Here is a 26039-nt window from a genome sequence, read left to right as displayed (position 1 = left end):
CTCAGAATACTTTCTGGCATGTCAAGAGGAGTACAGGCTGGATCACGATACACTCTGTCGGCTATCATTCCGATTGTCTCGTCCACAGGTACGTTGGTAAACAGCGATTCTACGTCCAACGAGGCTCTTATCCCTGTGGCCCGTGTGCCCCGCAGTAAGTCCACAAATTCCTTTGGAGACTTCAGGCTGAAGGCGCAAGGAACATAAGGAGTCAGCAGGCCGTTGAGTCGCTTTGCCAGTCTGTACGTGGGTGTGGGTATCTGGCTAATGATTGGCCGAAGTGGGTTTCCAGGCTTGTGCGTCTTGACATTTCCATACGCATATCCAGGTTTATATTCCCCAATGATCTTTGGCAGGTGGAGTCCGGATTTCTTGGCGTTTACAGTTTCGATCAGTTTGTTGACCTTTGCTTTTAATTCGGCTGTAGTGTCCTTCGTTACCCTTTGGAACTTAGTTTGGTCAGAGAGTATGATGTTCATTTTCGCCAGATATTCAACATCATCTCTTTCTAGGCGTTTAACGATGCATAAGCAACAGGGCTCCATTAAGGAACATATAATCTCTTCCCATAACCAAACCATCGCCAGAGAAATCCTAGTAAACAACACAGAAATCATCGATAGATACAGCGATAGCAGGCGGCTTGACGTTTGCGAGGCACTACACATCAAGAAGTCAACACCAGCAATCAACAGCCAATTATTGCACAACTATATTCTACCCACCTCAAGACTCCGCTCCAATATAGAAGCATCAAGAAATATGGACCAATAGGCTTTCTACAAACACTTCTATTCAATACCCATTGTTTCTGTTCTGTCTTGTGTTGATACTTTTAATACCCTATTAATATCCCCTCCTGTTCTGTCTTGTGTTAATGCCACATCACCCTTCCCACCTCACTCAAATGTAGATATAAAATCAGAGATACGTTCTAATCAGTTGTGTATTTGTGAAGTCTTTGAAAATGTAATAAGTTTTACGAAACGCGCCCGTGTCGCGTCAGACTAGAAATAAAAATGAATTTTGGAGAAGTGATTTTTGATTTACCTCCAACAGTGAAGCGTAATGTACGAAAGATTGAGAAAATTCGTGTTAGAATTATTAATCTTACTTTTTCGGTCATATTTAATAATATATGTCTACAGGAAAGACTGCTACCAAAATATACTAATATATATATATATATATATATATATATATATATATATATATATATATATATATATATATATATATATATATATATATATATATATATATAAAACTGAAAACTCACACCCCAGAAGTGACTCGAACCCATACTCCCAGAAGCAACGCAACTGGTATGTAAAAGACGCCTTAATCCACTTGACCATCACGACCGGACAAAATGAGGTGATAGCCGAGGCTATTTGAACCACCCCACCGCCGGCACTCGGATAGTAATCTTGGGCATAGCATTTTACCAAATCACCTCATTCTTTGGGGCACACGTGAGGAACACAAATGCGAACAAGCCTGAATGGTCCCCAGGACAATATGCAACTGAAAACTCACACCCTAGAAGTGACTCAAACCCATACTCCCAGAAGCAACACAACTGGTATGTACAAGACGCCTTAATCCACTTGACCATCACGACCGGACAAAATGAGGTGATAGCCGAGGCTATTTGAACCACCCCACCGCCGGCACTCGGATAGTAATCTTGGGCATAGCATTTTATCAAATCACCTCATTCTTTGGGGCACACGTGAGGAACACAAATGCGAACAAGCCTGAATGGTCCCCAGGACAATATGCAACTGAAAACTCACACCCCAGAAGTGACTCGAACCCATACTCCCAGAAGCAACGCAACTGGTATGTACAAGACGCCTTAATCCACTTGACCATCACGACCGGACAAAATGAGGTGATAGCCGAGGCTATTTGAACCACCCCACCGCCGGCACTCGGATAGTAATCTTGGGCATAGCATTTTACCAAATCACCTCATTCTTTGGGGCACACGTGAGGAACACAAATGCGAACAAGCCTGAATGGTCCCCAGGACAATATGCAACTGAAAACTCACACCCCAGAAGTGACTCGAACCCATACTCCCAGAAGCAACGCAACTGGTATGTACAAGACGCCTTAATCCACTTGACCATCACGACCGGACAAAATGAGGTGATAGCCGAGGCTATTTGAACCACCCCACCGCCGGCACTCGGATAGTAATCTTGGGCATAGCATTTTACCAAATCACCTCATTCTTTGGGGCACACGTGAGGAACACAAATGCGAACAAGCCTGAATGGTCCCCAGGACAATATGCAACTGAAAACTCACACCCCAGAAGTGACTCGAACCCATACTCCCAGAAGCAACGCAACTGGTATGTACAAGACGCCTTAATCCACTTGACCATCACGACCGGACAAAATGAGGTGATAGCCGAGGCTATTTGAACCACCCCACCGCCGGCACTCGGATAGTAATCTTGGGCATAGCATTTTACCAAATCACCTCATTCTTTGGGGCACACGTGAGGAACACAAATGCGAACAAGCCTGAATGGTCCCCGGGACAATATGCAACTGAAAACTCATGCCCAGGACTACCCCAACCAACTCCCCAGGACTATATATACTATATAAACAACTGAAAACTCAAACCCCAGAAGTGACTCGAACCCATACTGCCAGGAGCAACGCAACTGGTATGTACAGGGACGCCTTAATCCGCTTGACCATCACGACCGGACATAAGGAAGTGATAGCCGAAGCTATTTGAACCACTTCCCCACAGTATGGGTTTGAGTCACTTCTGGGGTGTGAGTTTTCAGTTGTATATAGTCCTGGGGACCATTCAGGCTTGTTTGCATGCATATATATATATATATATATATATATATATATATATATATATATATATATATATATATATATATATATATATATATATATATCTCAGTCACTGCATTCTCTCACTTATGACTACTGCCATTGATGTCTGTCAACAAACAATAGTTAATAAATAAACAAGCATGATGAACACTATACATTCAGCCACCTGCCGGGACACTACTCAGGTCACATCTTTCTATGCACTACACTGAAAGCTTATATAAAAAAAGATAAAATAAAATAATATAAATAAAATATCCAGTATATAAAAAGCACAGATGAAAAATTGGCATATTTTATCATTAGAGAAAAATCTCTAGAGCTTTAGTCATATATGACTGACTGGTTATATGTATTACAGTATATATATTTACTTATTTATTTATTTATTTATTTGAGGGACTGTGCTCAGGAGTCAAACTGGCGGCGTATACACTTGAGTGCCGATAGTCAGCCTTGGGGCAGATTTAGCCGGAAATACAAGGTAATCTTTTACAGACTTCACATTACACGCTAGAATCCAAAATGCAGATTTACCGTATCAATATTTTGTATGAAGCCCAGCACCCACAGCTTTTAACAAGTACAGTACTGGTATCTGGTACTAATGGTGTCCAATGGGCAAGTAAAACATGTTATCATTACCAACAACAAAAATAAGATTTACAGCAAAAAACCTTACAAAAACATAAGACACATTTTTATAAAATTGTACATTATATTTAATACAGGACCAAATCTTTGCATATACTCTAATCCCGGTCTATAGTCCTGTAAACATTTACATGGATGAGGACGCAACACACCATGTGAACCTTGAGGCAACACACCATGTGAACCTTGAGGCAACACACCATGTGAACCTCGAGGCAACACACCATGTGAACCTTGAGGCAACACACCGTGTGAACCTTGAGGCAACACACCATGTGAACCTCGAGGCAACACACCATGTGAACCTTGAGGCAACACACCGTGTGAACCTTGAGGCAACACACCGTGTGAACCTTGAGGCAACACACCGTGTGAACCTTGAGGCAACACACCATGTGAACCTCGAGGCAACACACCGTGTGAACCTCAAGGCAACACACCGTGTGAACCTTGAGGCAACACACCATGTGAACCTCGAGGCAACACACCATGTGAACCTTGAGGCAACACACCATGTGAACCTTGAGGCAACACACCATGTGAACCTTGGGGCAACACACCATGTGAACCTTGAGGCAACACACCATGTGAACCTTGGGGCAACACACCATGTGAACCTTGAGGCAACACACCGTGTGAACCTTGAGGCAACACACCATGTGAACCTTGGGGCAACACACCATGTGAACCTTGAGGCAACACACCGTGTGAACCTTGAGGCAACACACCATGTGAACCTTGAGGCAACACACCATGTGAACCTTGAGGCAACACACCATGTGAACCTTGAGGCAACACACCATGTGAACCTTGAGGCAACACACCGTGTGAACCTTGAGGCAACACACCATGTGAACCTTGGGGCAACACACCATGTGAACCTTGAGGCAACACACCATGTGAACCTTGGGGCAACACACCATGTAAACCTTGAGACAACACACCGTGTGAACCTTGAGGCAACACACCGTGTGAACCTTGAGGCAACACACCGTGTGAACCTTGAGGCAACACACCGTGTGAACCTTGAGGCAACACACCGTGTGAACCTTGAGGCAACACACCGTGTGAACCTTGAGGCAACACACCGTGTGAACCTTGAGGCAACACACCGTGTGAACCTTGAGGCAACACACCGTGTGAACCTTGAGGCAACACACCGTGTGAACCTTGAGGCAACACACCGTGTGAACCTTGAGGCAACACACCGTGTGAACCTTGAGGCAACACACCGTGTGAACCTTGAGGCAACACACCGTGTGAACCTTGAGGCAACACACCGTGTGAACCTTGAGGCAACACACCGTGTGAACCTTGAGGCAACACACCATGTGAACCTTGAGGCAACACACCATGTGAACCTCGAGGCAACACACCATGTGAACCTTGAGGCAACACACCATGTGAACCTAGGGGCAACACACCATGTGAACCTTGAGGCAACACACCGTGTGAACCTTGAGGCAACACACCGTGTGAACCTTGAGGCAACACACCATGTGAACCTTGAGGCAACACACCGTGTGAACCTTGAGGCAACACACCATGTGAACCTTGAGGCAACACACCATGTGAACCTTGAGGCAACACACCGTGTGAACCTTGAGGCAACACACCGTGTGAACCTTGAGGCAACACACCGTGTGAACCTTGAGGCAACACACCGTGTGAACCTTGAAGCAACACACCATGTGAACCTTGAGGCAACACACCATGTGAACCTTGAGGCAACACACCGTGTGAACCTTGAGGCAACACACCATGTGAACCTTGAGGCAACACACCATGTGAACCTTGAGGCAACACACCGTGTGAACCTTGAGGCAACACACCGTGTGAACCTTGAGGCAACACACCGTGTGAACCTTGAGGCAACACACCGTGTGAACCTTGAAGCAACACACCATGTGAACCTTGAGGCAACACACCATGTGAACCTTGAGGCAACACACCATGTGAACCTTGAGGCAACACACCATGTGAACCTTGGGGCAACACACCATGTGAACCTCGGGGCAACACACCATGTGAACCTTGGGGCAACACACCATGTGAACCTTGAGGCAACACACCATGTGAACCTTGAGGCAACACACCATGTGAACCTTGAGGCAACACACCATGTGAACCTTGGGGCAACACACCATGTGAACCTCGGGGCAACACACCATGTGAACCTTGGGGCAACACACCATGTGAACCTTGGGGCAACACACCGTGTGAACCTTGAGGCAACACACCATGTGAACCTTGGGGCAACACACCATGTGAACCTTGGGGCAACACACCGTGTGAACCTTGAGGCAACACACCATGTGAACCTTGAGGCAACACACCATGTGAACCTTGGGGCAACACACCATGTGAACCTCGGGGCAACACACCATGTGAACCTTGGGGCAACACACCATGTGAACCTTGGGGCAACACACAGTGTAAACATACTGAAAACTGTTCAATATGCTAATGAAAATATTAAGATCAGAGGTTGTAATATGGGAAATTTATGTTGCACGACTCAAAAGTATTCAGCCATATTGTTTCAAACCTGTTAAGGGTTTGTCTGGAATATGTCAAGCACAAATGGCAGTAAGGAAACTTTAAACAGCTTCAACAGCCCAGTGAACAACCCACTGATTACTCGAAGGTAGCAAACATCTCTAAGGATATCATCCTTTGGTATTGAATTGAATAACTCTTAAAACACAGATAAGAATAGTGGCTGCAGACAAACAACAGGATACAGCTGCACACACAATGTACTCACTAGAAAGAAGATGCGCGAGAGATACAGTACCAAATAATATACATGTGGAAGATACTGGAGGGCCAAGTACCAAATCTACACAGTAAAATAACAACATACTGGAGTGAACGATATGGAAGAAAATGCAGAATAGAACCAGTGAAGAGCAGAGGTGCCATAGGCACAACCAGAGAGAACTGTATAAACATCAGAGGTCCACGGTTGTTCAACACCCTACCAGAGAGCATAAGAAATATTGCCGGAACAACTTTGGACATCTTCAAGAGGAAACTAGACAGTTTCCTCCAAGGCGTGCCAGACCAACCGGGCTGTGGTGGGTATGTGGGCCTGTGGGCCGCTCCAAGCAACAGCCTGGTGGATCAAACTCTCACAAGTCAAGCCTGGCCTCGGGCCGGGCTTGGGGAGTAGAAGAACCCCCAGAACCCCATCAACCAGGTATCAACATACATGTACACACATGTACTCAAACATACACAATGACATAAACATACAAATACATGCAGTAAATCATGTCTCATTATTAAAATAAAATTTCTTAAAATAATTAGTTATTTTAACATGGATGTTACTGATGTGCAAAAAACTGAGTCTTGTACCCTTCAGTAAATACTATATAAATAATTATAAAATATATCCAAGTCAATCACTGTATAAATATTGTTTCAACAACAAAAAATTTCAAACATTAAAAACTTATCAGATTCTTCATATATACACAACACAGACTCTTGCTAAAACACTAAGCGATCATCATTGCACCTTCCCAAGTCGAGCACCTGCTGGCCACACCATCATCATTAATCCAAGAATTGAATATAAATGGTTTACTATGTAAAGATTTCAACGCTTGTAAAGAGTATACACAGTCATATGCATTTTTGCTCCCTTTGTAAACATGAATTCAAGTTACTGCTTCCCTTGCAAACATGCATACAAATTAGTGCCCCCTTAGCAAACATGCACATTCACTCCTCAATCATCTATATATTAGTTAAACTTTTCTAGAAGTTAGTTTATCGATACAGTAATAAAAATTAAGAAAAGACAATTTGCTAATGCTGAGACAAGATGGCTTTAAATGAGGCCATACCTAATTTTCAGAGCCATGCTCAACCAGCCACAGTAATCTGATGAACACCATACTAAGGGGGTGCCATAATGAAGTGTACACAGATGAGGATGGTTCTCCATCCTCATCATGTGTACACAGGTGAGGATGGAGAACCACCCTCATCATGTGTACACAGATGAGGATGGTTCTCCATCCTCACCATGTGTACACAGGTGAGGATGGAGAACCACCCTCATCATGTGTACACAGGTGAGGATGGTTCTCCATGCTCATCATGTGTACACAGGTGAGGATGGAGAACCATCCTCATCATGTGTACACAGGTGAGGATGGTTCTCCATGCTCATCATGTGTACACAGGTGAGGATGGAGAACCATCCTCATCATGTGTACACAGGTGAGGATGGTTCTCCATGCTCATCATGTGTACACAGGTGAAGAGTTGGAGTACAAGAAATGAACAATCACAGAAGTATGTGTTGTTAGGAAAATAAATAAAAATGGAAATGTCACAGGAAGTTGTGGAGTGCCAAGTCAGAAATCACAAGACTGAGAAAATTGCTCCAAAATCCTTGTCATGCTAAATGAATGTATGATAACAGACTAGTGAAGACTATTTGAGTGCATTTAAAGGAAAATGGAAGAGAAAGGTCAAGATGAGCAGATATGATGAGTAAATACGAGGAGGCTGTGACCTGACTACAAATAGTACAGAGGGAATGATAGGCAGCAAGACTAGGTACTAGTCATACATGAGGTATGTTTGTACTGTATATGAGAACATTCAAAGAGTACTATACACTAGTCTTATGACATAGTGTTGTGTGGGTGTAGATGACGTGATGCAGTGTGGTGGTTCTGGCTCTCCATGCGGCTGTGTTGTGTGGGTGTAGATGACGTGATGCAGTGTGGTGGTTCTGGCTCTCCATGCGGCTGTGTTGTGTGGGTGTAGATGACGTGATGAAGTGTGGTGGTTCTGGCTCTCCATGCGGCTGTGTTGTGTGGGTATAGATGACGTGATGCAGTGTGGTGGTTCTGGCTCTCCATGCGGCTGTGTTGTGTGGGTGTAGATGACGTGATGCAGTGTGGTGGTTCTGGCTCTCCATGCGGCTGTGTTGTGTGGGTGTAGATGACGTGACGCAGTGTGGTGGTTCTGGCTCTCCATGCGGGTGTGTTGTGTGGGTGTAGATGACGTGATGCAGTGTGGTGGTTCTGGCTCTCCATGCGGCTGTGTTGTGTGGGTGTAGATGACGTGATGCAGTGTGGTGGTTCTGGCTCTCCATGCGGCTGTGTTGTGTGGGTGTAGATGACGTGATGCAGTGTGGTGGTTCTGGCTCTCCATGCGGCTGTGTTGTGTGGGTGTAGATGACGTGATGCAGTGTGGTGGTTCTGGCTCTCCATGCGGCTGTGTTGTGTGGGTGTAGATGACGTGATGCAGTGTGGTGGTTCTGGCTCTCCATGCGGCTGTGTTGTGTGGGTGTAGATGACGTGATGCAGTGTGGTGGTTCTGGCTCTCCATGCAGCTGTGTTGTGTGGGTGTAGATGACGTGATGCAGTGTGGTGGTTCTGGCTCTCCATGCGGCTGTGTTGTGTGGGTGTAGATGACGTGATGCAGTGTGGTGGTTCTGGCGCTCCATGCGGCTGTGTTGTGTGGGTGTAGATGACGTGATGCAGTGTGGTGGTTCTGGCTCTCCATGCGGCTGTGTTGTGTGGGTGTAGATGACGTGATGCAGTGTGGTGGTTCTGGCTCTCCATGCGGCTGTGTTGTGTGGGTGTAGATGACGTGATGCAGTGTGGTGGTTCTGGCTCTCCATGCGGCTGTGTTGTGTGGGTGTAGATGACGTGATGCAGTGTGGTGGTTCTGGCTCTCCATGCGGCTGTGTTGTGTGGGTGTAGATGACGTGATGCAGTGTGGTGGTTCTGGCTCTCCATGCGGCTGTGTTGTGTGGGTGTAGATGACGTGATGCAGTGTGGTGGTTCTGGCTCTCCATGCGGCTGTGTTGTGTGGGTGTAGATGACGTGATGCAGTGTGGTGGTTCTGGCTCTCCATGCGGCTGTGTTGTGTGGGTGTAGATGACGTGCTGCAGTGTGGTGGTTCTGGCTCTCCATGCGGCTGTGTTGTGTGGGTGTAGATGACGTGCTGCAATGTGGTGGTTCTGGCTCTCCATGAGACTGTATTCCAGGTGATTAGTCACCAGTTCTTCGTCTCAAAATGACCAGTTGCTAAAATGTATTTGGACCATAATCTTGTACTTCTTCCCAATTAAATGAGGGGAAAGCAGATTGCCTTACTAATAGTTTTCCCAATTTAAATTTTTCTCAAGTATCAAACTATAACATTCATTTCTTGACTGATTGTACAAACATATTTTTATTAAACTACTGGACACGATTTTCAGCCTAACTAATACAAGCAGCAATGCTTAACCTTGAGTCACATGTGTGCAATAATTATACTATTATCACTTCAACTAAGCCTTACATTATATTTTTAAAAAAGGTCTTCCAAAATTAAATGTTTATGTTGCAAATCCTACGTAGCGTACTTCAGAGAAGAGCACTTCAATTGTATATTGGTCAGTTGTATTATTATATGTATTTCTCAATACCTTGGTAATATGTTTCTAGTGAAGCATGCCTAACTAGGGAAAGGCACAAGTTACATGATGAATATTTCTTTCCTAAAGCTTTTCAGTGGATCTTGTATAACTTACATTACAAATGTATTTTATGGGAAAACATCACGATGGTACACAATGAGTGCCTCCACGACTCTCGGCTCTTGAGCTGTATTTGCCAAGGCAAGCAGATCTGCTGGTCGAATATCATCACCAAAAGCAGTGGATTGGATAAGTGTGGGCGCGAAGACAGTGCTCAGGCTGGTGGCACTCATCTTATTGACTGCACTATGCTCATAAACCCTTGAATAAGGAATATTAAAATGAACTCTCTGGTCATTTCAAATATTAAATGCAGTTTTTATTAAAAACTAATAAAATAATTTATTAATTATAATAAATAATTAAATATGGCAAATATTAAATATTAAATGCAATTTTTTATATAAATTATACATAAAATATTAAAGAATCAATATATGAGATCAGGACAATTCTTCTATTATCAATGTTTATGCCAACACACACACACACAGACCCTCTGAAAGTTATCATGTCAACACATACATGCATGCACACATGCACACTCACATGTAATCAATTATGGATTATTAAACATGGGTGGTACACACACAAGGGGACACAGGTGGAAGCTCAGTACCCAATTGAGCCACAGAAAAATTAAAAAGAACTTCTTCAGTGTCAGAGTAATTAGTAAATGGAATGCACTAAGAAGTGATGTGGTAGAAGCTGATTCCATACACAGTTTCAAAAGTAGATATGATAGAACTCAGGAAGATCAGGAATCTGTACACCAGTAGATTGACGGTCGAGAGGTGGGACCAAAGAGCCAAGAGCTCAACATCCGCAAGCATAACTAGGTGGACAAATCCACAAGGGCCGTGACGAGGATTCGAACCTGCGTCTGGGAGCATCCCAGACACTGCCTTAATCAACTGAGCTACGACAGGGTAAAAGGGTTGAAACCGATGTTCTACTGAACTTACTGGATCCCATAGCCTCTCCTAGGCACAAACCAGGATTTTACACAACCCCCCCCTGCACCCGAGCTATGTCAATAGGCAGTTCTCCCTCTTTGCCCTTACATCATTACACACAGAGATCACACTAACGTGATGCATCAAATGAACAAATCCACAAGGGCCGTGACGAGGATTCGAAACTCGTGTGCAGAGGGGGTTGTGTAAAATCCTGGTTTGTAAAATCCAGACAGCGACGTGGCAACGTGTGACGTCACACTAGTTTGCTTGTTTTCTGTTGGGGAGTTCTATCCACTAGTTCGGCTTTTGGTAGCAATTTTAACCAGAATAGGGGTTTGTTTTGGGGCGCTTACCTTTCTGGGTGTCTGATCCGGTTGATGGCAGACATAGAATGCTTCCAACTACACGGGGGTTTTTATAGACCATTGCTCCCCTTGCCTCTCTGAGGGGGCCCGGTTCTGGCCGTGGTCCCCGGTAGGCCCTAGAACTCCATACACATGACTGATGCTAAAGTCTGACATTAGCATATCAGCCTGGAATAGATCCGGGGAGCCTCCGGGACTCACCCAGAAAATGGCATTTCATTACATTCAACGCTGTTTTTTTTTCCAATATGGTGGCTGTTTACTATAGCCCACTGAGCAGCATATGGGGGCCCCCTCTACCCCGTGGGCCGTTCAAATCTTGTGCGGTACTCCAAAACATCATATGATGTGGAGCGCAAGTTATTGCAAGTTACTCAACACATCATATGTGTTGCACAGTTTAAGGGTTAAGGGCGACTTTTAATGGAGTGAAGTATATGACAGAAGTGCTTCGGAATACCAGAAAATTGCAATGTGACGAGGATGGCAAACTTTGGTCAATAAGACAAGACCTCTCAAAAGAGGACAGAGAAGAGCTGAAAATGAATCTCATTGAATCAAAATGTCTAAATGGGGATAGAAATGAACAAGAAAGGAATTCTTTTTTCTACAAAGTGTCAGGGACTGGAAAGCTTGTGAAATGGTACATAAAGACAAAGCAACCAAATCATTAGAGGAAGGGAAATATATTCCTGAAAATAGTATATACCAACATAGATGGAGTGAGATCAAAAATATTGGAGTTGAAGGATATAATTCAGCTCAAAATCCCAGATATTGTCACATTAACAGAGACGAAACTTGAAGAAAATATTTTAAGCGAGATCGTATTCCCAAGGGGCTACTAAGTTTGGAGACGTGACAGGAAAACCAGGAAGGAGGGAGGAGAAGCTGTGCTGGTGAAAGAACACCTGAAGGTAAGAGAATTAATATTTGAAAACCCTCGAGATATTGACATAATGGCATTGCAGCTCTGGAATCAATGATAAGCTACACTACTACACTTAGGTAATTACACACAAAATAATAACAATAAATTGAATCAAACTATTACAAGAATACTAACCTGCCAAGATGTGAAATAATAACTTTGAGTGTTGCGAAGTGTGCTGGTGGCAGAGTCAAGAGAGCCTCTTGGATGCTTGATACTTGTGCTTCTGGATCACTCAACTCTGACAAACAAGAGACTAAATAACAAATCAGGGAAGATCACTCTTTATGAAATGTCCCTAAAATTATAATTGCATAATCCTCATAATTTTCAGGCGTATGAAAACTCAATAACTTATGTCAACAGTAAAACTTACAAGACTGCCACTTACTGCAAGCTGCCTGTAGTTTATTGAAGCAGTCAGTAGTGATAAGGGGAATAGGGAGAAGTCTGAGGTACAGTTTCAATACTCCAGCGACCACGTTGATGTCTGCGACTGCCTTCTCATTCAAGCTCACTCGGTTGCCATCTGCAATGAAAATAGTCATTTTTAAGTTGGTGACATTGTTCCCGGCCCCCCCCAAAAAAAAATTATATTAATAACCTTAATTTATATAACTGTATAAATACTGTACTTCTAACAGATGCACATTTACAGATTATTTCATTTTTAAAGACAACTTAAAAGCTGCCCTAAGATAGCCATTGACTGAGCAGTGTTACTTACAGGACAATATTCAGGTGGTAGCCAAGGTTAGTTAATGAATTATACAATATAAAAAATACAAATGAACACTATGATTTCTGGAACTATGTTTAAGGTAAGTCTTATAATGGGGAAGGGGAGGGAGTGAATGGTGAAGCAAGAGAACAAAATGACAAACTGCTCAATAAGTATAGTATTTGAGAAATATTGTCATGACATAATATGGGTGTGTGCATCAATCAAAATAATATGAATCTTCATCAACTCTTTTTTTCTTTCTTTTATATATCAGCATCCTACTCACACATGTAGACCTTACCCATGTTTTCCCTTTTTCCCTTACAATACACACACAGACATAAAAGTTAAATTTAAAGCAATTAGATATCTTCCAACAAAATTAGAAACACATTCATTTTGAGGTGATCCAACACATTCATTTTGGGGCGCTCCAACACATTCATTTAGAGGTGTTATAGCATTTTACCTCTTTCAAAAGCCAACTTAAGAGCTTCTATTTGGTCTTGTGAACCAGGAATCCTATAAATGCCTTCTGATGCCAGGCCTCGTGCCTCCACCTCGACTACACACTCAGTCACGACAGCCGGTACATCCTCCCCTGTACCTCCTCGGATCACAAGGCTTGTTGTAAGATCAACACCAAATATACCTATAAAGAAAATGACACACATTTTTAAATATAGAAAATGAGGTACAATTACAATTTTCTTGATTAAAAACATCATTATCCATTTCCACCTTTTATGTGGGAAGGATTAGCGCAAAAAAACAGCAAGCCATTCATGACATAATAAATATTACATGGACTCAGTGATAAAGAAGCATCACCACACCAACTAAATATCCACAGCTTCATGAGACTAGGCATACACTGTACCTTGTGTGTTGTCACATGTAATACAACATATCCACTTCCCTCTCATAAACTGTCACCATAAGCGCCCCATCATAATCTCCTCCACCTCCACTATCAGGCGGGAGTTGCCACAAAGATATTATTACTAAATTATTGCAATGTCTGATTTTTTCTGTTTTTTTTTTGCAATAATATTATTCAATAGTGTAAAGTGTGGTATATTTATACAATAAAATGTATGAACCATCACTATACTCAAAAGTATGGTGTGCACATTAGTGATTCAATTATTATGTTCATAAAAAAATTAAAAAATAGTTTTGCTGTTATTACACTATATACAGGGGTACCTCGGTTTACGAATTTAATCCATTCCTGGAGACGGTTGGTAACCCGAAAATTCGTAAACCGAACCGAATTTCCCCATAAGAAATAATGGGAAATGAATTAATCCGTTCCCGACTCCCAAAAAAACCAGCGTTGAATGTAATGAAATGCCATTTTCTGGGCGAGTCCCGGAGGCTCCCCGGAGCTATCCCAGGCTGATATGCTAATGTCAGACTTTGGCATCGGTCATGTGTATGGAGTTCTTAGGCCTACCGGGGACCACAGCCAGAACCGGGCCCCCTCAGAGAGGCAAGGGGAGCAATGGCCTTTAGAAGACCCTGTGTGGTTGGAAGCATTCTATGTCTGCCATCGACCGGAACAGGCACCCAGAAAGGTAAGCGCCTCAAAACAAACCCCTATTCTGGTTAAAATTGCTACCAAAAGCCGAACTAATGGATGGAACTCCCCAACAGAAAACAAGCAAACTAGTGTGACGTCACACGCCGCCGCGCTGCTTTCTGCACAGCTCCCCCCTCCCCGGGAGGGGGAAAGGGGGATCCCCAGACCCTCCACGCCGGCTACCCACACCTCGGTTCTTGAGGCTGGATGTCAAAAGAGAAAAAAAAAAAAAACGCCAACCAGAGGGAGGGAGGGATGCCGGGGAGCCTCTGGGACTCACCCAGAAAATGGCGTTTCATTACATTTAACGCTGGTTTTCTGTGGGAGCCCCATCGGCTCCCCGGAGCTAACTACCCACAGACGGAAAAAGAGGGACTTACCCGGGAGGCGGTCGTCGCTCACTCCTCAACTCGAAGCCGAGACAACTGGCTGCAACCGCCAACCCAAAGCAACACAGGCCCGACGGGACCCAGGGACATTCACAAGGTAACGAGCAGCCAGGACCCTGTTCGACCGCCAAAAGCCCCACGCCCGAATATCAGACCAAGACATATTCCCAAAGACGGCAGCAAGAGCTGCGAACTTACGAACGTCATGGGCACGGGGATAGACCGCAGGCTAGCTGGACTTAATAACCCTGCAGACGACCTGGGAGACCCGAACCCGCGAACAGGGAAGAAGGGAAACCGAATCAACCCACAGCGCGTCCCCGGACACAGAAGCCGTGGCGCGCAGATAACGGCGAAGCGCCGCAACCGGACGCAAAACCTGATGCACCCCCCGCCTGACCAACCAAGCATCAACCACCCATGGACCCCTCCGGAACGCAGCAGTCTCATTCTTCGCCAGAAAAGAAGGAGACGGCTGCAAGCGAACAAAACAATCACCACGACCTAAAGAGCAGAAACTCCTGCGCCGGAGGAGAGCATGAAGCTCCCCTACCCGACCCCCAGAGGCCAAAGCCAACAAGAAAGTGCCTTGGAAAAATAATCCTGGACCGAAGGGGCCACAACGAAACGAGGAGATGAAAGGAAAGCGAGCACTCTGTCCAAAGACCAGGACGGCTCAGGCGGCGCATTAGCAGGCCGGAGGTGAAACAATGCACGACACAGCTTGCAAAACGGCGCAGACGTAACATAGATACTGAAGGCAAGCTGAAGTGACTCCGCCAGCGCCGCACGATACAAGGCGACAGTGTTAGGCATAAGATGACGGTCCTGAAACAACCACGAGAGGAAGGACAAGACCACCCGAACAGATAAGGAACTAACACGATGAAGACGCAAAAAGAAACAGAAGGACCGCCAGGAAACTTCATACTGCCGCCGAGAAGAAGCCCTCAGGTGGGACACCAACAAGGAGGCCACCTGATCACCATAGAGTGGATGATAAACTCGAGTCAAAAAACCCATACGGGAAGACTCAAGGAGAGGATCGAACCAGCCACGAGACGTACCGGCCCGATCTGCTGGAAGAGGCGGAGCTGCGGGAAAACCCTCGGGTTCGGACACCGAGCAACCAGCGCCTGAAACCAAGGCTGGGCCGGCCACCAAGGGGCCAGAAGGACAACTCTTCCCTGGTAAGTCTCTAAGCGAGTCAGGACCTGGAACAACAGCCGAACTGGGGGAAAGAGGTACAGGAACCCCCACCTCGACCAGTCTAGCCAAAAGGCGTCGACCCCGACGGCCTCGCAATCGGGGAAAGGCGCCGCATAAACGGGAAGACGCCGCGACCACGCCGACGCGAAGAGGTCCACCTCGGGGTGCCCGAACGTCTGGCAAAGCCAACGGAAGGACTCGTCGTTGACCGTCCACTTCGTGGAGAGGAGAACGAAGCGAGACAGGGTGTTGGCCAAGACATTGGACACGCCCTGTACGTGAACCGCCAGGAGAGCCAAACCCTGAGAACTCAGCAGACGAGTCACCCAAAGTGACCAACCCCAAAGAGACAAGGACCACATCGAACCCCCGCGGTTCAGGCAATGAACCACCGGAGAGCAGTCCAAATGGAGCCGAATCGTCGATCCGCGGGCCACCCGAATCCTCCCCAGAGCAAACCACACTGCCGCCAACTCCCGCACTGTGCTGTGAGCTTGACAAAAGGACGGATCCCAACGCCCCTGGCCGGCCTGGTGAGCACTGGTCACAAAACCCCTGCCGAGAGACGACGCATCCATGTACACATCGAGCGAGGGCTCGGGTAGGCGCCAAGGCACTGAACCCCGAAGAACCCGAAGAGGAAGCCGGTGACGCAGCAACCGACGCAAGGCCCCCGGGGGAACCCCGAAGGAACCAGAACAGCCGACGAAGCCAAACCCGACCCGGTGGGTAGACCACCATCGCGAAGTTCAGGCTCCCGCACAGCCCCTCGAGCAACCGCCGGGTGACCCGAGGGCCCACCAGAAACAGACGAAGGCGGGACCGCAGCCGCAGGAGAGACCCCGGAGGGAGAGACAAGGAGGCGGTTCAAGAGTCCCAAACGAGACCCAGCCAGTCCGAACCTGAGAGGGAACCAGATGGGACTTCTCCAGTTCACCAAGAACCCAAACCCGGTGAGCTGGGAAAGAACCAAATCCCTGGCTAGCAAGCAAGCTGACCGGATGGGAGCCCAAACCAGCCAGCCGTCGAGGTAGGCCAACACCCGAACACCTAGGAGACACAAACGAGCCACCACAACCCGTATAAGGCACGTGAACACGCGAGGTGCCAGGTTCAAGCCGAACGGGAGACAACGAAAGCGGTAACTCAGATGCCCCACAACAAAACCGAGCCAGTTCCTGAACCGTGGATGAATCGGGACATGCCAATAACCGTCCCGGAGGTCCAGGGACACCATCCAAGCGCCCGGCTCCAAGAGGAGCCGAACCTGAGACAGCGTAGTCATCCGAAAGGAGGGGCAATGAACCCAGGGGTTCAGACGGGACAAGTCCAGAATGAACCGCAGGTCTGCGCAGTCCCGTTTCGGAACCGGAAACAGACGGGAAACCCATCTGAGGGACGAAGTCGTTTCGACGACGCCCAAGCGTACCCACTCCATGACGACTCGACAGAGCGCAGGGGAAGAAACCTGCCCTGCCAGCCCCGACCCCCCTCCAAGGGGGGACGGGCCACCCAACGCCACCGCAGGCCGCCAGACACGACCCGAAAGGCCCACGAATCGTGGGACCAGGCACACGAACAGCGCAAGCCGTCCCCCCAACGCCCCGTCAATGGGGCAAACCGCGAAAGGGCCAGCGACCCTTACGAGACCCAGAACCCCACACAGCGCGAACACCGCGTCGACCAGACGAGGGAGGGTCCGGAGGAGGAGCCGAACCCGAACCTGACACCAGAGGCCTACCACGACGAGAGGAACCCCGAGCCCTGGCACAACCCTTCCGGGGAAGACCCACCCCGGGACCCCCGGAAAACCAACAAGTCCGATATCGGACGACAAGCCGCCGACGCAGCCTGAATAAACAGCGCCACGGCCGACTCCTCAAACAGAAGAGAACAAAAAGGTGAAGAACGCCTAAGAGCCAGAGCCCAAGCAGATTCCACGGAGGAACCCAGCACCGCCTGCCGACACACGAGACGGGAAGCATAAAACAGGGAAACCGCATCCCGCAAAATCGTCGTGAACAGCTTCAACAAGGCAGCCGACGAACGCCCGACCATAGACAAGGTGCCGGACCCCAGGACGGACCCAAGCGTCCTCACATCCTCCACGAGCCAATCCAAGGACAGCTCCAGGAGGGAAAAGAACCGCAAGGCCGAAGCCAAAAGGCCCCGGGCGCACAAGTCCTCCGCAACGAGCGCCGCCGAAAGGGTGGGAACCTGCATATGGAGCTGAATAATCCCCACATCGCTGGGAAGGGCAGGGGCAAACAAGCACTCATTCAGGTACTCAAGCTCACCCCCCAGGAAAACCTGAAGCACCGTGGAAGCTTCCCGCCACTCCAGCATGAGGGAACGACAAAAGGAATGCCAGGAATCCAGAACAAACAAGGGGCAGTCTGCTAGCCAGGACGACTCCGGAACCTCGTAACGGAGCCAGAAAGGGAACGAAGTCCCAAACCTGAACTCGGATGGATCCATTTCCAAGGTATAATCCGGGTCATGCAGGAGGTAAGCAGCAAAGGCCGCCCGCACCACACCAGGTTGGATGCGATAAGCCGAAAACCTCCGGAAAGACGAAACCGACGTACCCGGGGGAACACGGAACCGAACCCGGGGAGGGGCCGCCACCATATCCAACTCGTACGCAGAGGGGGGAAAAGAAAACCCCCCTCCTTGTAACAATAAGCCCCGCTCAGAGGGAAGAAAAACCCAGGCGGGGTCCAGCGGGGCCCAAGACCCCCAAGTCAGCCCCTCACCAGCCTCGAGGTCCTTCACCACAGGACCCAAGGCCGAGTCCTCTCCCCAAGCTCCGACCCTACAAGACAAGGACGGAGCAGCCAGAAAAGCTGGAGGAAGGAGGGCCCACTGGTCAGACCCAGAAGCTTTGGCCGGGAGACAAGACTCGAATGCCTCTGCCGCCGGAAGGGGCACCCCCCGAAGCGGCCCGAGTCTTGAGATCAAGTAACCCCCTGCTCCGACCCCGAAACCCTCAGACGCTTCGGGGCCAGAAGCAGGGGGGGGGGGGGCCAGAACGAACAGAAGGGGAAGGACGAGGAGGTGTGGACTGAACCAGGATCGAAGCGACCCCCACCCCCAAGTCCGGGGTCTTGAAAAGCAAAGAGGGGCAGCCCCGGGGCATCCGGGTGAGCAACCAACCGAGCGCGTTACAACAGACGAAACCTAGACTGCAACGCACGCGCCGCCTGTACCCGAAGAGAATCATCAGAGGATTGGGTAAATTGAGTCACAAGCAAGCAGCAACACTCACAGGACTCAGGGTCGAAAGTATCACTGACCCAACAGGCAGCGTGGCAGAGGCAAAAACAATGAGGGTCACCCTGAGACAAGGGGACCGAGCAACCCTCAAACTCGCACACAGCGAGTGGGAATAAATTATGCAATGCGTTATAATCTGGAAGAAAATATGACGGTCGATGCAAATGAAAAACCTGACTTTAGGAGAGGACATTATGGCAACCTTAGAAAATTTTTTAGTGAGTATAATTGGACAGACTTGCTGCTAGGCAAGGAAGTGAATGAGATGTATGTCAGGTTTTGTGAAATATATGATAAAGGCACAAAAAAATTTATACCAAAACAGAGAAGCAGAACTAGGAAACAGGATTGGTTCAACAGAAAGTGCGAGAGGCCAGAGACCAAAAGACACAAAAATGGAATCAATACAGGAAGAGGCCGAACCCCCAAACATACCAGCGATACAAAGATGCGAGAAACAACTACACGGCAGTGAGGAGAGAGGCAGAAAGAAATTTTGAAAAAGGGATTGCAGACAAATGTAAAACAGAACCAGGTCTATTCTATAAATTCATAAACAACAAATTGCAGGTAAAGGATAATATTCAGAGGTTGAAAATGGGAAATAGATTCACGGAAAATTAAAAGGAAATGTGTGAAACATTAAACAAAAAGTTCCAAAGTGTGTTTGTACAAAATGAAATCTTCAGGAACCAGATACAATAAGAATTCCAGAGAACAACATAGAGCACATAGAGGTGTCCAGAGACGAAGTGGGAAAAAATGCTCAAGGAGCTAAATAAGAACAAAGCAGTTGGTCCAGATGGAGTTTCACCATGGGTTCTGAGAGAATGTGCACCTGAGCTCAGCATTCCTCTTCAACTGATTTTTCAGGCATCCCTGTATACAGGAGTTGTAGCTGATGTGTGGTAAAAGGCTAACATAGTTCCAATCTACAAAAGTGGAAGCAGGGAAGACCCCCTTAATTATAGACCGGTATCATTGACAAGTGAAATAGTCAAAATATTGGAAAAAATAATTAAAACTAAATGGGTAGAACACCTGGAGAGAAATGATATAATATCAGACAGACAGTATGGTTTTCGATCTGGAAGATCCTGTGTATCGAATTTAATCAGTTTCTATGATCGAGCAACAGAGATATTACAGGAAAGAGATGGTTGGGTTGACTGCATCTATCTGGACCTAAAAATGGCTTTCGACAGAGTTCCACATAAGAGGTTGTTCTGGAAACTGGAAAATATTGGAGGAGTGTCAGGTATGCTTCTAACATGGATGTAAAATTTTCTGACTGATAAAAAAATGAGGGCTGTGATCAGAGGCAATGTATCGGACTGGAGAAATGTCACAAGTGGAGTACCACAGGGTTCAGTTCTTGCACCAGTGATGTTTATTGTCTACATAAATGATCTACCAGTTGGTATACAGAATTATATGAACATGTTTGCTGATGATGCTAAGATAACAGGAAGGATAAGAAACTTAGATGATTGTCATGCCCTTCAAGAAGACCTGCACAAAATAAGTACATGGAGCGCCACTTGGCAAATGGAATTTAATATTAATAAATGCCATGTTATGGAATGTGGAATAGGAGAACATAGACCCCACACAACCTATATATTATGTGAGAAATCTTTAAAGAATTCTGATAAAGAAAGAGATCTAGGGGTGGTTCTAGATAGAAAACTATCACCTGAGGACCACATAAAGAATATTGTGCGAGGAGCCTATGCCACGCTTTCTAACTTCAGAATTGCTTTTAAATACATGGATGGCGATATACTAAAGAAATTGTTCACGACTTTTGTTAGGCCAAAGCTAAAATATGCAGCAGTTGTGTGGTGTCCATATCTTAAGAAGAACATCAACAAACTGGAAAAGGTGCAAAGACATGCTACTAAGTGGCTCCCAGAACTGAAGGGCAAGAGCTACGAGGAGAGGTTAGAGGCATTAAATATGCCAAAACTAGAAGAAAGAAGAAAAAGAGGTGATATGATCACTACATACAAAATAGTAACAGGAATTGATAAAATCGACAGGGAAGATTTCCTGAGACCTGGAACTTTAAGAACAAGAGGTCATAGATATAAACTAGCTAAACACAGATGCCGAAGAAACATAAGAAAATTCACTTTCGCAAACAGAGTGGTAGACGGTTGGAACAAGTTAAGTGAGAAGGTGGTGGAGGCCAAGACCGTCAGTAGTTTCAAAGCGTTATATGACAGAGTGCTGGGAAGATGGGACACCACGAGCGTAGCTCTCATCCTGTAACTACACTTAGGTAATTACACACTTAGGTAATTACAGTGAGTGGGGACTCTGGGGTCACATCCATCGGACCCACGCGCCCCCTAGGGGATTCCCAGGGTTCCGAGCGTTTACTATAAGAGGACTCGCGCTCAGGTAGTCCCAGGCAGGGTGCTGCAAACCGGCGCCCAAAACTAGCAAGCAAACTTCTATAGCTGTACCCCAGGGACGTGTACACTCACGGGGATCTAGCAGGGGGTGCCACCGAGGAGAACCGTGGAAGGGCAAAAACTAACAGAATAAAATGACAGAATCCCCCACCAGGCAAAAACAAAAACAAAAACAAAACCCCGCAAGAGGACAGTGAATCCCAAGGAACAGAGCCGGCCGCGATGTCGGGGAATACAAGCTGTGCAGCACCCTGCGCCCCTACCAGTGCAAACTGCCTCTTACCTGCCGGTAACAAGGGAGAACAGAACACCCAAGAGCCCAACAGGCGGCCGAAAAACCGAAAGGTAAAACGGACCAGCAGAGGCAGACCCCGAGGAGCCTGTGGAAGGTGGCCCCAAGCCCCAAGGGCAGAACTTACAGGGCACCTAGGGAAGGCAGCCCTAGGCTCATGCAGCCCGAGTACTGAAGATATCTCCTGGCTCACGCACCCACAAAAACAAACACCACACGCAAAGCACAGTGCTGTAGCAACACGGGAGCCAGAGCACACGACCTTCGCCTATAGCATCAGCCTCAAGAACTGAGGTGTGGGTAGCCGGCGCGGGGGGTCTGGGGCTCCCCCTTCCCCCTCCCGGGGAGGGGGGAGCTGCGCAGACAGCGGCGTGGCGGCGTGTGACGTCACACTAGTTTGCTTGTTTTCTGTTGGGGAGTTCTATCTACTAGTTCGGCTTTTGGTAGCAATTTTAACCAGAATAGGGGTTTGTTTTGAGGCGCTTACCTTTCTGGGTGCCTGTTCCGGTCGATGGCAGACATAGAATGCTTCCAACCACATGGGGGCTTCTATAGGCCATTGCTCCCCCTTGCCTCTCTGAGGGGCCCGGTTCTGGCCGTGGTCCCCGGTAGGCCTAAGAACTCCATACAAATGACTGATGCCAAAGTCTGACATTAGCATATCAGCCTGTGATAGCTCCGGGGAGCCGACGGGGCTCCCCCCAGAAAATTAACTTCAAAGTAAATTTTATACCTAATTCACCCAAATCTTCACTACAAAAGTATGGACAAGTTATTACTTATCTTTACTGATGACTCTTGTTGGCATATGGAAGACGGTGAGGAGGAGGGAGGAGGAGAGGTGTTACTGTTTGGAAGGGGAGTCCCCTTCCATTATAACATCAGGCAGTGATGACCTCTCTGGGGTGCACTCTCTGGCACGTTTTGCCTGCATACCACTAGGACCTGCTTCTGGCCCACTGCATGATTTTCTCTTTGTTTTTCTTGAAGATTGTTTTTCCCTTCTTTGTACACTTGTCTGTAGTGAGACATCACATTGTCCTTAATAAGATCAATGCAATGGCCTACTAAAGCTTTATCTGGGCGATTCTTTTCAGCAAAACTTTGCAGGTCTTCCCATACTGCACACATTTTCTTAATTAATGAGGAAGGGACATCCTCTACTGTCTCCTCCTCCTCCCCCTGAAGATGTGCTGTACTGCCTAGCTAGTTCAATAACATGTGTATCATTTTCATGTTTATGAATGATCTCTTTTTTTTCCTCTTTGGTCATTCCTCACATGTGATTTCTTGCCTTGAACCTTACCACTGGCTTTCTTGGGACCCATGGTGAGATATATAATAATTTTTATGCTCAAATAGCCAAAAATCCCCCCAAAAAACTGTAAATCCTTGCGAAGAATTCAGGCGGGATAGTCACTGGGTGTGAGGCACTGGTAAACTGAAGCGCAATCGCCGTGCCACGACATTCTAGGTCGGCCGTACGCGTATCAACAAACTTGTATTCCAAGGTAAAGTTCGTAACCCGATTCAAATTTTCCGAACAAATCGGGCTCGTAACCCGAAAAGTTTGTCAACAAGGGCGTTCGTAAACCGAGGACGGCTCACACATTATATATAAGTACACACATTATATATAAGTATCTGCATGTTTTGTTCATCATAGTGAACCACTAAGTTGGTATGGTGAGTTGAAACAACATGAGTGAGCTGCCACACCCAGCCATGCTACCTCCCTCTTTCCTTCAACACGTTCCTTGTCAACAGTCCTCTTCTCGCACAATACTGTTTGTGGTTTTATTACACTATATACATACATTATATTTAAGTATCTACATGTTTTATTCACCATAACTATACAACTAAGCTGGTATGGTGTCCAAACAGCATAGTGACCACCATACACTGCATGCCAAGTAATACAGCAGCTAGCAGGCGACACCATCTCTCCCTCCCTCCCTCCCTCACCAAGACTACACCTCCCACCATACTATGTACATCGCTAATTCTCACCACAATCCTGCTATTATCAGAATCCTGGTCACTAAATCCTGTAAATGAATAATTTTCCACAAGTTTATTTTGTAAAGGAACATGATAAATCATTTGAAGATTATTAGATGGACAAAACAATGGTAGTGTGCTGTGGCTAGCACTGTGAACATCTTGAACAGCACTGTGTTCACTGATATCCGAACAGTGTACACAGTCTTTATCACAGTCAGGCTCTTCTGTAATACAGTACTATCATGGCTAAATAATACCATAATAGGTATCCACCAGTCATATGAGACTGTGGAGTTGTGCTCTGATTGTCGGTCTGGAGTGGCCTTTCCAGGGCGCAAAGCCAGGGTAGCCAGGTAATACCAGTTAAACATTTATTTTGAAATTTTTAGGTGATACTGTGGTCACTAGCTGAACAGCAATGCTGTTAGCTCATGCTGTGTGTGCCAGCCTTGGTGGCTCACTCAGTACTGAGGCTCTCACTCCCGGGAATGTTGCCCATGATTTGTTTTTAAATGGCATCTATTTACTAGAACCCTGAGGAAGCTGATGTGAACCCTATGTAGCCGTGGGACTTTAAATCTCACGTGGTACTCCCAACCATATATAGCTGTGGTGCACTGTCCTGCAATAGTTACTCACCACAGTTATATATGTATTGCGCCTTTTAAGGGGTAAACAAGATTCTTACTTTGATCTTCCTCATGACTTCATTCATATATGTATTGAACAACTACAGAGATATTACACAGTCCTGACATGCACGTAACTCCGAACATGCTCATCACTCTTCAGTCCTTCTCTATTACCTTTGTCATGTTTTCTCTATGTTTATTAATACCATGTACACCATACAAACTGTCTCACATGACTCCTTCATCCACTTCCTCCATTGAACCTACCTTCTACATCAACATCCAATTACTCACTAATTTCCCAAACTCTTTCATTTACACTCCTGCCATACACTTTGTCCACTACAATTAGTAGACTGATATTCCTTTAATTCTTACACGTGCTATGTTCCCACCATTACTTTCATACAATATTAAAATCACTGCTCATTCCTAATAAATGTAGGTGAACACAAATGTAGATAATTATATTATAACATGTGTATTAGTGTAATAACAGCAAAAGGAGTATGTTGGGAGGAGCCATTTTGGTGAGGGAGGTGGTGTCGTCTGTATGACATGTCATGCTGTGTCCGGTGGTCACTATGCTCTTTGGGCACCATACCAGCTTAGTTGTACAGTTATGGTGAATAAAACATGTAGATACTTATATATAATGTGTATATATACACACACATATAATGTGTGTGTGTATATAGTGAAATAACACCACAAACAGTATTGTTAGAGGGAGAAATGTTAGTGTGCCTGGCCTTGAACCAGTGAGGGAGGCAGCTGCCTGCTGACTGTGTGTGGCGATCTCTCTTATTGCCTCAACTCACCATACCAGCTTAGTTGTACAGTTATGGCGAATAAAACTTGTAGATACTTATATATAATGTCTGAATATAGTGAATAAAAGCAAAAAACCAGCCTTGAATGTAATGAAACGCCATTTTCTAGGCGAGACCCAGAGGCTTCTCGGAGCTATACTGGGCTGATGTGTATATGTTAGACTGTGGCAACAGTCAATCGAAGGAGTTCTAAGCCTACCAGGGACCAGAGCCAGAATCTGGCCCCCCTCTCGAGAGGGACGAGGAGCAATGGCCTAAAGACACCCCTGCGTAATTGGAAGCAGTCTTTGTCTGCCATCTACAAAGTCAGCCAACCAGAAAGGTAGGAATTTCAAAACAAACTACAGCTGGTTAAAAATTGCAAACCAAAAGCTGAACTAGCAAACAG

The 26039-nt window shown here is 46.4% G+C and overlaps 1 protein-coding gene across 3 annotated transcripts in view; it reads right to left on the bottom strand.

Annotated features, from left to right (window-relative positions):
• Window positions 1–5770: 5770 nt before the first annotated feature.
• LOC138349535 (N-chimaerin-like) overlaps window positions 5771–26039 on the bottom strand; it is a 109095-nt gene continuing 88826 nt past the window's right edge. Inside the window, exons 6-9 of one of the 3 annotated variants that reach the window (XM_069300870.1) lie at window positions 13478–13660; window positions 12676–12813; window positions 12420–12525; window positions 5771–10290 (exon numbers count right to left, since the gene is read on the bottom strand). In XM_069300870.1, the coding sequence (XP_069156971.1) occupies window positions 10098–10290; window positions 12420–12525; window positions 12676–12813; window positions 13478–13660 (620 nt within the window). In that variant the 3' untranslated portion in view covers window positions 5771–10097. Of the gene's footprint in view, window positions 10291–12419; window positions 12526–12660; window positions 12814–13477; window positions 13661–26039 lie in introns of all 3 variants that reach the window. The other 2 variants (XM_069300869.1, XR_011222049.1) reach the window with 2 other exon arrangements.

Source organism: Procambarus clarkii, chromosome 44 (assembly GCF_040958095.1).
Source record: "Procambarus clarkii isolate CNS0578487 chromosome 44, FALCON_Pclarkii_2.0, whole genome shotgun sequence".
Lineage (NCBI taxonomy): Eukaryota > Metazoa > Arthropoda > Malacostraca > Decapoda > Cambaridae > Procambarus > Procambarus clarkii.
This window is presented reverse-complemented; position numbering and strand designations above follow the sequence as displayed.